This window comes from Solea senegalensis, linkage group LG2, assembly GCF_019176455.1.
Source record: "Solea senegalensis isolate Sse05_10M linkage group LG2, IFAPA_SoseM_1, whole genome shotgun sequence".
NCBI classification, from domain to species: domain Eukaryota; kingdom Metazoa; phylum Chordata; class Actinopteri; order Pleuronectiformes; family Soleidae; genus Solea; species Solea senegalensis.
Window position 1 is genome coordinate 32,264,947 of NC_058022.1, and position 12,211 is coordinate 32,277,157.

Consider the following 12,211-nt stretch of genomic DNA (forward strand, 5'->3'; position numbering starts at 1 on the left):
AAACATATGAGAAACTTTCTTTTTGTTTTATTGCATGGAAGGTGGTAAGGAGGAAGACACATCTTGATATAAAATACAATTTAGCAGTCAATAATGACACAGGATCGATTTGAAAAGGGTGAGTAGAGTTTGTTGTTGAGTGAGGTTAGTGTCAGTGAGTGTTTGTTTCTCTGTCCAATGAGGGCAGGACAGTTCCCTTTAATCATGCAAATACTCAGCTCAGATTTCCTCTCTGCTCGCGGTCCCTGCAGCTGCTGCGCCACTACGATGCTCTCACTGCAACATTAGCAAACACATTCCCCAGTTTTCTAGCCCTTAAGTGGGGGATTCCTGTCGTTTTCTTTATTTTGTTTTTTTTTTTACTTTTCCTTATTTTCCTTGGTTTAACAAACCGCCGCAGGTCTCGTCGATATGCCGAACATCGTGCTTTTTAGCGGGAGCTCCCACCACGACCTGTCCCAGAAAGTGGCCGACAGGCTGGGGCTGGAGCTGGGCAAAGTGATAACCAAGAAGTTCAGCAACCAGGAGACATGGTGAGCACACTTTTTCTCTTTCACACGACGCCTGATGTGCGTATTTTTTGGTTGGTGAAGCACATGTTGATCTGCTGTACTTCCATGCGGATATGTTAGCTCGAAGCTAACAATAGTTTACTACACGTGACCAGCTAGCCACATGTAAACACACAAGGCTAGCACACTTGTATCAAACATCAGCGCCGTGTCGTGCTACCACCCTTGGGAGTCCGTTTGGCTCGTTTTCAGTTACCGTGCTTGCTTACTGTTTGTAGCAGCTACATTTAAGCACCCTGTGTGAAACGGTGAAGATGTCAAATTGCGTAACTTTACATTTGGCTCGTAACGTACGTGTCATGCTAGCTACTAGCGTTCCGCTACGTCTGTTTCCCGTGTCACGGGTGAAAGTGGACGAGGCCAAGTTTTTGTACGTGTGGTGCAAAGTCTTCTTCCCTGAGCCATTATCATGGTTTAAACGTGGAAACAGAGCTATACGTGGAAACGGGGCAGCTGTTCCATTGAATTCCACGTCAAATTACGTGTGCACATGTTAAAGTGTACAACATGTACGCAGCCTCTCAATGTATCCACTTAGCTGAGCGGCTATTGGTTAGCTACGTCACTGAAAACACACCGACAGCATGCATAAACGTTACAGTCGCTTACAAAGTAGTTTAGATGCAGTTGTTGTTCAGGACATGCGGGAAGGTTCCACATGTGGTTCGGGGGTGGGGTTGTTCGATAATGGGTGCCAGCGAGCCTGCTGTCAGTGTGCCTAAACAGTCATGCTACAGCTACTAGCCTGGGTCAGACTGTGCAATATACACATCTATAATTATAGTTGCCCCGGTTATAAAGTGTAAAATATCGTGTTAAAGCAAACAAGGTGATACAGGTGAACTTTTTTTGAGTTGGGAAGTAATGTTGGCCCTTATTGGTGCCCGTTTTTAAATTACTGTACTGTGTCCACTTCTTAAATCACATGCGCTTAATTTGCACACTAACAATGTGCGTGCTTGGAGCTTTTAGCCTCGTTTATCATTAGCCTTGCAAGTGACTTTTATTACTTCGACTGTACAATGTTGTGACTTGGCCTTGAGCACCGTTAGTTAAGGTCATTCCGCTTGTTTAAAGCCTCTTACAGAATGACCTTTTGGCTGCCATGTTTGCTGAAGCTTCAGGATGAGGATATGTGGCTGATCACTCTGCTTTATCTCAACTGTCTTGTTCTCTAATGGAGGCTTGAGATGTATCAGCTTAGTGAGCATTAACATCATATCAGACAATTTTGGTTTATTGCAATGTACTCTGGTTAAAAGTAACCTGCACTGCACTGTAATCTGTCCATAATATACCGACATTTAGCTCAATACAACACATGATACTAGAAGAGATGGAATTATTACATGTAAATGCACTGAAATAATAGAATACTGGTACACATGTGCATCCCTGCCACCACTAAAGAATCTTTTGGTGTGTGATGTAATAACGCAACTGGAAATTGTCTAATACTAACAAGCACAAAGGGACGATAATGCCACCTCTTGTAAAGGAGTCAGACATTTCATTGAATGAATCAATTCCCCACTTATTTGTATGCTGGGACAAGGACAGTTGTCCAATTATACAGCCAAGTTGAGCTACAACTGTAGCTCATGTACTGACTGGCATTTCCTGCATAAAACTGGGGTCTTGACCCCTTTCTCTTATCTAAGGCCCTCTCTGATGGTGATGTTTGTGACCTTTTGGCCAGGTCACCCTTGTAAGAGATAACTTGATTTCAAAGGGACTTAACTGTTTAAATAAAAATAAAAATCCATGGAGAACTCTGGTTATCTGTGTGGAATGTTTCTCTCATGGGAAAGCAGATGTTTAGGCGACACAGTGCAAAACAAAAAGATTTTCTCACACCAACGGGAGGTGAGAACAGGCCACTGATAGCAGCTCTTCTCACAGCTCGAGTGCAGACAGCGGGGGAGAGTAGATTCTTGGGAATAAAAACTGCACAAGACATGTTGACTGTTTTGCACAAGGATGACTGTCCAAGTTGTATTGCCCTTTTTTGCTCGGTAGCTTCATTTTCAAGTGTCATAGCTTTCACATTTCATGTGAACTATAACGGAATTCAGATATGTCAGAAACGGAAAGACAAATTACGTCAATATATGTTCAGGTATTCAGGTCAGCCTGCATGACAGAGCACGTTTCCTGTCTGTCACAGATGGTAAAGTTAAACTGCAGTTAAAGTGAAAGCATCACATTGCTGGTTATACATATTTATGTGTCCACAATCTTTAATCTATTTAGGATGTCAACAGAACAATACTTGACATTTCAAGCAAAGACATGACAGTAATTGTCAAAATGGTTGCAGATTTCTTTTCTGTTGACAGACTAAAGGACATTTTAGAGCCGGAATGAAGATAGTTGGGATTATTCAGCTTTTAGTAAATCAGAAAAGAGTTTTGTTGTATTTAAAGAAAAAAAAAAAAAAGAGATATTGAAAAATTAGGATGGCTTTTTATGTTCAATACCGATATAAGTCAAATCCCAGTGTTAAACCACAACTAAGCTGTTAATCCAGTTGTTGTCCTGATGCATTTACTTGCCATTTAAAACACACAATGCTCCCAACAGGGAGTTGGCTCACATCCTGGTCACATGACACTGATGGCATGCATCTTTTTTTACAGCCCGTGCTCGGTAAAGCATTTACATTATGTTTTGGGTTTACGACTTGTATGTGCTTATTGTTTTTCTTTATTCTCTATTTTTTGCTTGGATACTTCTGTGCTTTAAGCCATAAAAAAAACAACTTTCTGATGTATGTAGCCAACTTAATTTTTTTCTGCCTAATTAATACACGGAATGCTAAACCTCAGTTTGTACAATCTACAGTATATGTCTGCACTGCAGTGTAAGTGTATAAAATATTATGAAAACAGTATACAAATAATGAATAAATTAAATATTGCAATACACAATTTGGTTAAAAATAATTAAGCTTTAGTGACATGGCAACATTTATCTTCACATCAATGGAGGTCCAAAACTTGTAATGCTGCTGTGTTTATAATCACCCAGTGCTCATAGATTTCGTTCCGTTTGTGTTGTGATTCAAATGAGGAACAAAGATTAAGACCAAAAAAAATCCCATGTTGTGCCACTGAAGGTTAGGTATCAGTAAATAGAACATCCTGTACTAAAAACACAATAACATCACATAATCATATTCACGTCCTATTTCTCAATTTAACCCCGGAGCTCCCGCCTCTGTGTTTCACCAGCGTGGAAATCGGGGAGAGCGTGCGAGGCGAGGACGTGTACATTGTGCAGAGCGGCTGTGGCGAAATCAACGACAACCTGATGGAGCTGTTAATCATGATCAACGCCTGCAAGATCGCCTCCTCGTCCCGTGTCACTGCCGTCATCCCCTGCTTCCCCTACGCCCGACAGGACAAGAAGGACAAGGTACAGGTACACGCGCACACACTTCCAAAAAGTTACAAATCTAATTCTTAATAAAAGCCAGTTGTTTTCCCTGCAGCACAACCTGCAACATTACCATTCCTTTTACACCCATGTATTAATGAGAAACGTCAATGTGGTGTTACTGCAGCGTGCTGGCGTGTAATTAGAGCACTGAGCTGCTCTCTGAAAACCTGAGCTGGACAAATGTGACATACGAGCAGGTCGGGGGGGGGAAAACAAAAAAACAGGGGGGTTTATGCAGCCAGCTTATCTAAATGTGTAGTTTTTTTTTACCAGTTCACACCTAAAGGATAATATTCTTCCTCTTTGCTTCACTCTGCCCGCACAGACCACAGAAATGTCTTATTTTCCTCACACAAGGGCGTAACGTGAGGGTCAAAGCTCACCCTGACCTCTGCACATGCTGACTTCACAGTAACTCCAAAAATGATTTCATGATCCACACAAAACTAAAATCGTTGTTGTAGTTGTACAGACAAAACCTCCTTGAATTGAACAATGGATTTCTGTCTTATACTTAATTATATACTAAATTGTTCAATACAGTCATGGACCTGTCATCACCATCGCTTCATGCATTCCATCATCCTTTATCTACAGATCCAGTATATGATACTTATACTTGGAGCAGATGTGCATGATTTACTCAAAGAGATTAGGGAGATAAATGTTAGTTGCAGTCATACAGAACAACTCAGAGTTGCCATTTGTTTCAGAGCTGTTTGTTTCAGAGCTGAAACTCTGAAGACTCGATTACTCTGAAGACTCGATTACTAAATTAATTGTCAACTATTTTGATAATCGATGAATCGGTTTGAAGCTTTTTTCACTAGTAAAACAAGATTTAGTTTCAGCTTCTTAAATGTGAATATTTTCTGTTTCCTTTGCTCCACATAACAAAGAAATCATTAAAACGGAATCATTTTGGTTTGTGGACAATACAAGACATTTGAGATCATCATTTCCAGGTTTGACAAACACTGATCAACGTTTTTCAACATTTTATGGACCAAACGATTACTTGATTAATCGAGAAAATGATCAACAGATTTTTTTTCTGATTTCTGAAACTGTTCCTCCGTAGTTTATACCCGAATCTCTGTCCCTTCTACCAGCACGTAGACTCCACTTCTATGTAAAGTTTTGTCATCAAGCATTAAAGCCTGGTACCATGCGCGAACATCTACACAACCTTATTTTCCTGTAGTGAAAACAAAGACATCAGACCTGGCGTGACCTCAATCAATTATCTAATTGGAATTAAATCAACTTTGAAGCAGTCTGCTTTTTTTTCCTTTTTTACTCACCTCAAGTGACCCGTGTCCTACTTCTCCTCTCAGAGTCGAGCTCCCATATCAGCCAAGCTGGTGGCCAACATGTTGTCTGTGGCCGGAGCTGACCACATCATCACCATGGACCTGCACGCCTCACAGATCCAGGTGAGTCTTGCACTATATCACTGCTCTTTTTCACCAAAACATTGTGTGTTTGGTTCAGCCTCATCTCTGAAGAGCAGCGGCCACTAAAGTTGCTATGAAGCAATGTTTTGATCTTTGATTTTGTCTGACAATCTTCAGAACCCTTCCCTCCTTTCTTGTGCCTGTACACTTGAGATTTGTCTGCTTTCACTCTTGATGTTTTGTGAATTCTGTCCAAATTTCACATGTCAAACCGGTAGAAATTCATGAAACGGTCGCTCCCACATCACACCAGGGATTATTTTAAAGTTTAACATGCATCAGTTAGTGTTGACCTATGTTTTTTTTGTTTCTTTTTTGGTAGGGTTTTTTTGACATTGCTGTGGACAACCTGTACGCAGAGCCTGCTGTTCTGCAGTGGATCAGAGAAAACATCCCAGAGTGGAAGAACTGCATCATTGTGTCTCCAGATGCTGGTGGAGCAAAACGGTGAGCGACAGTCACACATTTAGTTTCCTAAGTCTGCAACCAAGTCTTTGAAATTGTTTTATTATTTGCTCTTGCTTGTTTGCTGCACAATTTAATTCAGCAGCAGAGCCTCTGAATGTTTACCAAGAGTTCAATGTTTATCTCTTCAGACTTTGTCACCCAGCAGAAAAATGTGTTACTAACCAGCAGAGGTGTAAATAATGATTGATTCATGGTTTCAGTTTTGGTTGGCATTGCGTTTCAATTCAAATGACCTGCACATGACAGTGTAGTACAAAATAAAGGCTTCAGTTTGAGCCAAAGTGTCTCATGCTCTTGCATAACTTTTTCAGGTTATACCCAGAATACTTGTGCTTGTGTTTACTTTGCTACCATCTTGCAAACATTTTATTCTGATCTCATGATGACGTTTCTTGGCATACAGCAGCAGAGCAGACCCTTAAATTAGCAGATCCTAGCACTGATTAAGTTTTGAGTTTGAATAATCGAACCGTGACCCTCGTAATTGAAGTGTGGGAGAAAGATTCACACCTCAACTAACCACCATGCCAGTTTTGAACTATTAAAACGGCCAATAAAGTGTTTCAAATCCAAAGATTTGTCAACATTGTCTGCTTTGTGTCTTATACCCTTCCTGTCCTCCCTCCTGTCCCGCGTGCAGCGTGACGTCCATCGCGGACCGCCTCAACGTGGAGTTCGCCCTCATCCACAAAGAGAGGAAGAAGGCCAACGAAGTGGACCGCATGGTGTTGGTGGGCGATGTCAAAGACCGCGTGGCCATTCTAGTGGATGACATGGCCGACACCTGCGGCACCATCTGCCACGCTGCCGACAAGTTAGTGCTTCTAGTTTGTCTCATGTCACGTTCGTGGGAGATATTTTGTACACTGTGTATGTACTGTGTGTTTACTGTGAAGCCTCTGAAGTCTCAACGGTTTGTTTTTCTGCTTTTTAACCTGTTAGGTTGATTGACGCAGGAGCAATAAAGGTCTACGCCATCCTCACACATGGCATTTTTTCTGGTCCGGCCATCTCTCGCATCAACAACGCTCCATTTGAGGCCGTGGTGGTGACCAACACCATCCCACAGGAGGAGAAGATGAAGGCGTGTCCAAAAATACAGGTACACCTGTTGATATGAAACTGTCTGAAGAGTAGAAGGACAGTGGTAGAGTGTTACAGTGTTAGATCTGCAGCAACAATGTCACTCTGATTTTTATCTGCTGTCTCCTGCTGTTCAATGCATGTGCGACTCCCAGCGGAGATGGGTAGGAAGCAAGATGTCTCACTCCTTTATTTAAAAAGGATGTTCAGGTTCTGATGACATAACCAACTAATCATTGAAAGAAAGAAGAAAAGGATATAAATGTTGCAATAAATGTATCGATGCAAATTAGATGGTGTGCGAAATTGCATCTGTAAAGTGTCAAAGTGACAGAAGTTGTTTGAAGTGGCCAAACGATCAGTGTCAACCCTCTTATGACCAGGCTGCTTGGATTTATTTTGATTTTCTGGCTCTAGATATTGTCTTAAAATGTGTTCTGCCCCTTTTTTCCCAAGATAACTTTCGCTTTTGAAATCTTTCGTTTATGAATCTTGTCTGTGATTGGACGGTCTTACCATGGAAGTCCTGAGGGTGCAAAGCTCTATTTCTCTGCTTCTGGGTGTCCATCCATCCATCTTCTACCGCTTTATCCTCTACACAAGCTTGGCGGGGGGTGCTGTGCCAATCTCAGCTGACATAGAGCGAAAGGCAGGGTCACACCCTGGACAGATTGCCAGTCCATAGTTTTTTGAAATGTTCTAGATATTGCAAAAGGTTTAGGAGTTACCGTAATGAAAAGTATGCATGCCAACAGGAGGGTTGATGTTGAAAACGCACCTCTTCGTCCCACAACTGACTTCTCCTGTGTGTTCCAGGTCATCGACATCTCTATGATCTTGGCCGAGGCGATCAGAAGAACCCACAACGGCGAGTCAGTGTCCTACCTCTTCAGCCACGTACCCTTGTAAAGACCCCGTGTGTGGACGGCCCTCGGCCCACTCTCCTCTCTCTCCCTCTGTCTCTCTGGTTCGACCACTCAGCTGCCACGTTTGGCCACATCCTCCCGATGAAACACTCAATAAAAGGCCTCTCCAGGTTTTTTTGGCCACCCAAGTGTCGTCTTCGACGTATCCCTCTCTCAAGAGACGGAGCCAAATCTCACTTCCTCCTCTGATGACCAAGTTTGTATTTATAAGCATCTCTCTCTCTCTCTCTCTTTCTGTTCTCTTTTTTTCCTGTCATGCCGACTCAAACAGCAGAGGCCTCGCCTTCATTTAAACCAAAGGGTCCATTATGTACCACTGTTAATTAATACTTATGTCAACCTTACTTAAAAATAAAAGAAGCATTCCATTGTGTCATGTGGTACAAACATTTTGGCTGTTTCTTGCTTTTCAAAGTGCTAAAATTAGTGAGAATATGCACCTTTTTTGTTGTTGAAAGTATTAAAATGATAAAGTCTTAACCCTGAAGTTGCTCTATGGACTTTGATTGTAATGTTAGTTTAAACCACGAGGTAAATTATGTTGACGGGACCACATATTTAAAGAAGAAAGCTTGATTTAATCTAGTTCTGAGCCTCCCTGTATGCTGTCGCTTCTTATCTTGATATGTTGCTGCAACCTAGTGGTGGCTTATCAGTACAACACCCTTCTCTGTCAAATGTAATGATTTTCTTTCTCTCTCAACTCCCTGACAGGTTTCGTCGTTGATTAAAGTGTCGAATGTGAGGTGTTTTTTTTTGTTTGTTTTTGTTTTTTTCCTGGGTTGTTTTTTTTTTTTTTACCCATTTTCCAAAAGGTCATTAAAGTAATTGAGCCCACAGCTTGATTATAGTGTTAAGATTTCAACAATGATTGATTTGTCACTAAATAAATAAATAAATAAAAGAGGAATTGTCTATAGCTGTCACGGCGCACAGGTGTCACCGTAAAGAAGTGAAGAAATCACTGGTGGGAAAAAAAAGCATGATTTAATGTTTTATATGTATGTAACACTTCAGGCTGTTTCCTTGACAATAAAGCTTTGACAATGAGATGTTCTGCTCGTCTGTGCTGCTTAGTCCACCTTTTTATTTACCATCCGTGGGTGTGGGTTAATTGCAGTTTTGCATTAGATGTGTGGAGGTGGGTGTAGTTCATGGTATAGGTAGTTTTTCAAAATATGAATGTCAAAGTGACAGTTTAAAAATATTTACAATATGTATAAATGTCAAATGGAAGTCTTTCAAAAAGTCTTTCATGTTAAATCATGGCAGTCTTTCAAAATATATGCCAGATTATTAAAGAATTTAATTTAGCTGTTAACTGAAATATAATGAAACTTATAAATTGTGGTCTTCATATTTTATTTATCGACAGAAACCAACAAACTTATATTTTAAATAATTCATTACATTATATACATGTAAATAAAGTGTTAAATTATGGCAAACTCCCAAATATGTAAACATCAAATTGTGTCAGTTTTTTCAAAGTATAAATGGGTTTAATCTTTTTTTTTTATCAATGGAAACCAACAAAGTGAAATGTTTTACATTTATCATATACATTATATTGTGACATGTATATTATTGAAGTCTTGCCCGGCCATATGAGTGTAAAATTATGAATTACAGTCGTGTCCCTTCACCTCTGCCTGGCTCCTCTTTGTGGTCAGCTGTTGAACGTTGAATCGCCACCAGAGGGAGCTCTTACTATATAAACGAGCAGCCACACAGAGTGATGACAGATTTTGTGCAGTTTTGACTCACAAGATAGTTCTTTTCAGACCAAAAATGTAGCAATTTATTCATTTTTAATGGGTAATAATATGAAACAATTAATATTGTGACTTATGGTGATAAAAATAAGAATATTATACATGCATTCAGACAGCGTGATGCTGGGAGAGGAGGCGTGTCTGTGAGTCTGGGTCAGGGCAGGTGACGTCACCGTCATTAGCATATTTCTGACTATATGTAATGGTTGCGCAAAGACGCGCCAGTAAGTGCTGCAGCTGCGCCGGACAGAGAAACTCCAGACTTAAGTCAGATACTTACTCTCTCTCACACACTCCGGTAAGTCTGACTTCACTTCTTTGTGTTTCTCATTGACGTTGTTGTTGTTGGAAATGTGAAAATAGAAGCAGATGGAAGATGTTTTTTTACGCCAAAACATGAGTTTTTGTTAAAAAAAAATGTAAGAGCTGGGTGTGCAATTAGGTGAGTGGAAAGCAGCTGTGAGTGTGTGTGTCTTTGTCTTAAAACCGCTCACATTCATGTTTCCTTTGTGCTCGGGCTGCACGCGCCTGGTCCCGTTATTAAAACGATGCTGTGGTGCGTTCACGGCGCTTGTGTTTTTGTCTGTGAGCGTTGCCTTTAATGACGCCAACAATTTTTTTTTCTTAATTTGTGGAGTTGAACTTGGATTTCACGAGGGATGATTGAGCAGAAAGTCAAACTGGGCGGTGGTTGCTGATGATGGCGCCCCAAGGGGACACGTACGTGACAAGCGAATGCGGATGTTAAAACCTTGGACACCAGTAAATCAACGTTTACCTCCAGAAAATGATTTTTTTTTCCTTCACTCAAAAACCGTGTCCTTTTTTTCGTCTCCGGCCGCTATTGTTATGTAAATGTTGGGATTTGAACTGCCTCAGCTCAGACTTGGCTGCATTGTGTGTGGAGCAGCATGTCCTCGGCGTGCATCTTCCCCGGGGCTGCTGCGTTGGATAACGGGCACATGTCTCTGCTCAGAGCCGCAGGCGGACGCAGCCGGGCTCATTAGGGGAGAAGTCTACTGCGGCTGCGTAGGGAATCAAACCTTTTTTTTTTTTTTTTTGACCACTGAGATTGAGACAACGCCCACAGACTGCAAAGTCTTTTTACAAATATTTGACATTATCTACATTATATGGAGTGATTTATCTCTCTCTGTATATACAGATATCTGTGTTTTCTATTGAGACATTTTGACTTTACTCTGATTTTTACAGACTACCTACAACAATGGCCGACAAGCCCGACATCTCTGAGGTGACCAAATTCGACAAGAGCAAGCTGAAGAAGACTGAGACGCAGGAGAAGAATCCACTACCTACAAAAGAGAGTAAGTGTGTGACTGTTGCGTCACATTTAACCCCCCCTTTTTTGTCTGTGTGCTCACTCATCTTCTCTTCTCCCCCCGCAGTCATCGAACAGGAAAAGCAGTCGTGAAGCCCCTCCCTCTCACCATGTACTGTACACGCCCCCTCCTCCTCCCGCATTGCCTTGTTTTCAGTCACATCTCTTTAGCTGTATAACTTTGTATAACCTGAAATCATGAAAACGACAAACCGAGCTGCACCACCTGTTGGATGGATGATGCTTTCAGGGGACTCCATCCCCCCACCACCACCCTGTCCACCCTCCTCAGCGGCAGAAACGGCACTGTCAACATCTAGGGTGATGAAGCTTTGTCCATGACGGAGGGGGACGAACGGACGGCAGAAGATGCACGTCACTTAACACCTTTACGACCAACACTGGCGTCACAGGGCGTGGCCTGCGCAGTCTTTGTCCCAGGAAGCTCGTCATCATTGCCGCCACACACACGAAAGAAAACGCACCCAACTTCCTGTGTGGCTGCTTTTGCGCCAAAGCTGAGGTGTCAAGCTTTTTTGTCTAATTTTTTTTCTTTTTGGGAAATGCACAACTTTGATTGTATGCTGGCCAAAATGTAAATGCCCCAAAAATCACACCATGTTTGTTTTTTCTTTTGTACACAAGGTTAAGGGAAAAAGTGTAACAGGTTTCATCTAGTCGTGGGAGATGCACAAACGGACCTTATTTACGGTTAAATTGCACCACATATGTCAGAGTTAATCATGATATCGTCTCTGTTAAGTTTTGCCTCTGAAAGGAAGAAAACCACCAGTGATTGATTCAGTGTGTTTGCTTTCAACCGTAACTTACTTTTTTTTTTTTGTAAATTCCCTGTCATGTTACTCTGCCACAGAACCATTGCCAGAAATGGGGAAAAAAAACATGAAATGTTGTAATAAAAAATAATTTGTTACTAAAAAAAAAAATCTGTAGTACAGTTATTTTCTCACTGAAATACACACACTTTTATTATGCATCTCACTTTAAAGGTGCGGTCATCCTAATTTGCGGTGGCAACTCACTTTTAGTGAGTATGAGAGAGTAATGGAAATGAAACATGTCTGACCACCTGTCATATGCCAAAGCTCAGTCATTAATGCTGCAAACTCCAACCACAGGGCAGCCA

At 41.4% G+C, this 12,211-nt stretch overlaps 2 protein-coding genes across 3 annotated transcripts; both read left to right on the forward strand.

Annotated features, from left to right (window-relative positions):
• Nucleotides 1-211: 211 nt before the first annotated feature.
• Nucleotides 212-8,999, forward strand: LOC122765259 (ribose-phosphate pyrophosphokinase 2). 2 transcript variants are annotated; one of them, XM_044019421.1, is made up of 7 exons: nucleotides 212-533; nucleotides 3,806-3,995; nucleotides 5,351-5,449; nucleotides 5,793-5,917; nucleotides 6,579-6,752; nucleotides 6,881-7,040; nucleotides 7,838-8,999. In XM_044019421.1, the coding sequence occupies exons 1-7, from the start codon at nucleotides 412-414 to the stop codon at nucleotides 7,928-7,930; spliced, it is 963 nt and encodes a 320-aa protein (XP_043875356.1). In that variant the 5' UTR covers nucleotides 212-411; the 3' UTR covers nucleotides 7,931-8,999. The 2 variants fall into 2 exon arrangements, with proteins under 2 accessions (XP_043875356.1, XP_043875357.1); XM_044019422.1 differs by having other exon boundaries at nucleotides 3,806-3,989.
• Nucleotides 9,000-9,935: 936 nt separating this feature from the next.
• On the forward strand, nucleotides 9,936-11,907 carry LOC122765459 (thymosin beta-4). The gene is made up of 3 exons (XM_044019712.1): nucleotides 9,936-10,020; nucleotides 10,938-11,050; nucleotides 11,132-11,907. The coding sequence occupies exons 2-3, from the start codon at nucleotides 10,951-10,953 to the stop codon at nucleotides 11,155-11,157; spliced, it is 126 nt and encodes a 41-aa protein (XP_043875647.1). The 5' UTR covers nucleotides 9,936-10,020; nucleotides 10,938-10,950; the 3' UTR covers nucleotides 11,158-11,907.
• Nucleotides 11,908-12,211: the final 304 nt, after the last annotated feature.

Excerpts from the sequence above, each read along its gene's own strand:
- LOC122765259 (XM_044019421.1), top strand. The coding sequence starts at position 412 with ATGCCGAACATCGTGCTTTTTAGCGGGAGCTCCCACCACGACCTGTCC. Across the intron at positions 534-3,805 it reads TTCAGCAACCAGGAGACATG|CGTGGAAATCGGGGAGAGCG; the intron begins GTGAGCACACTT and ends GTGTTTCACCAG. Across the intron at positions 6,753-6,880 it reads ATCTGCCACGCTGCCGACAA|GTTGATTGACGCAGGAGCAA; the intron begins GTTAGTGCTTCT and ends TTAACCTGTTAG.
- LOC122765459 (XM_044019712.1), top strand. The coding sequence starts at position 10,951 with ATGGCCGACAAGCCCGACATCTCTGAGGTGACCAAATTCGACAAGAGC. Across the intron at positions 11,051-11,131 it reads TCCACTACCTACAAAAGAGA|TCATCGAACAGGAAAAGCAG; the intron begins GTAAGTGTGTGA and ends CTCCCCCCGCAG.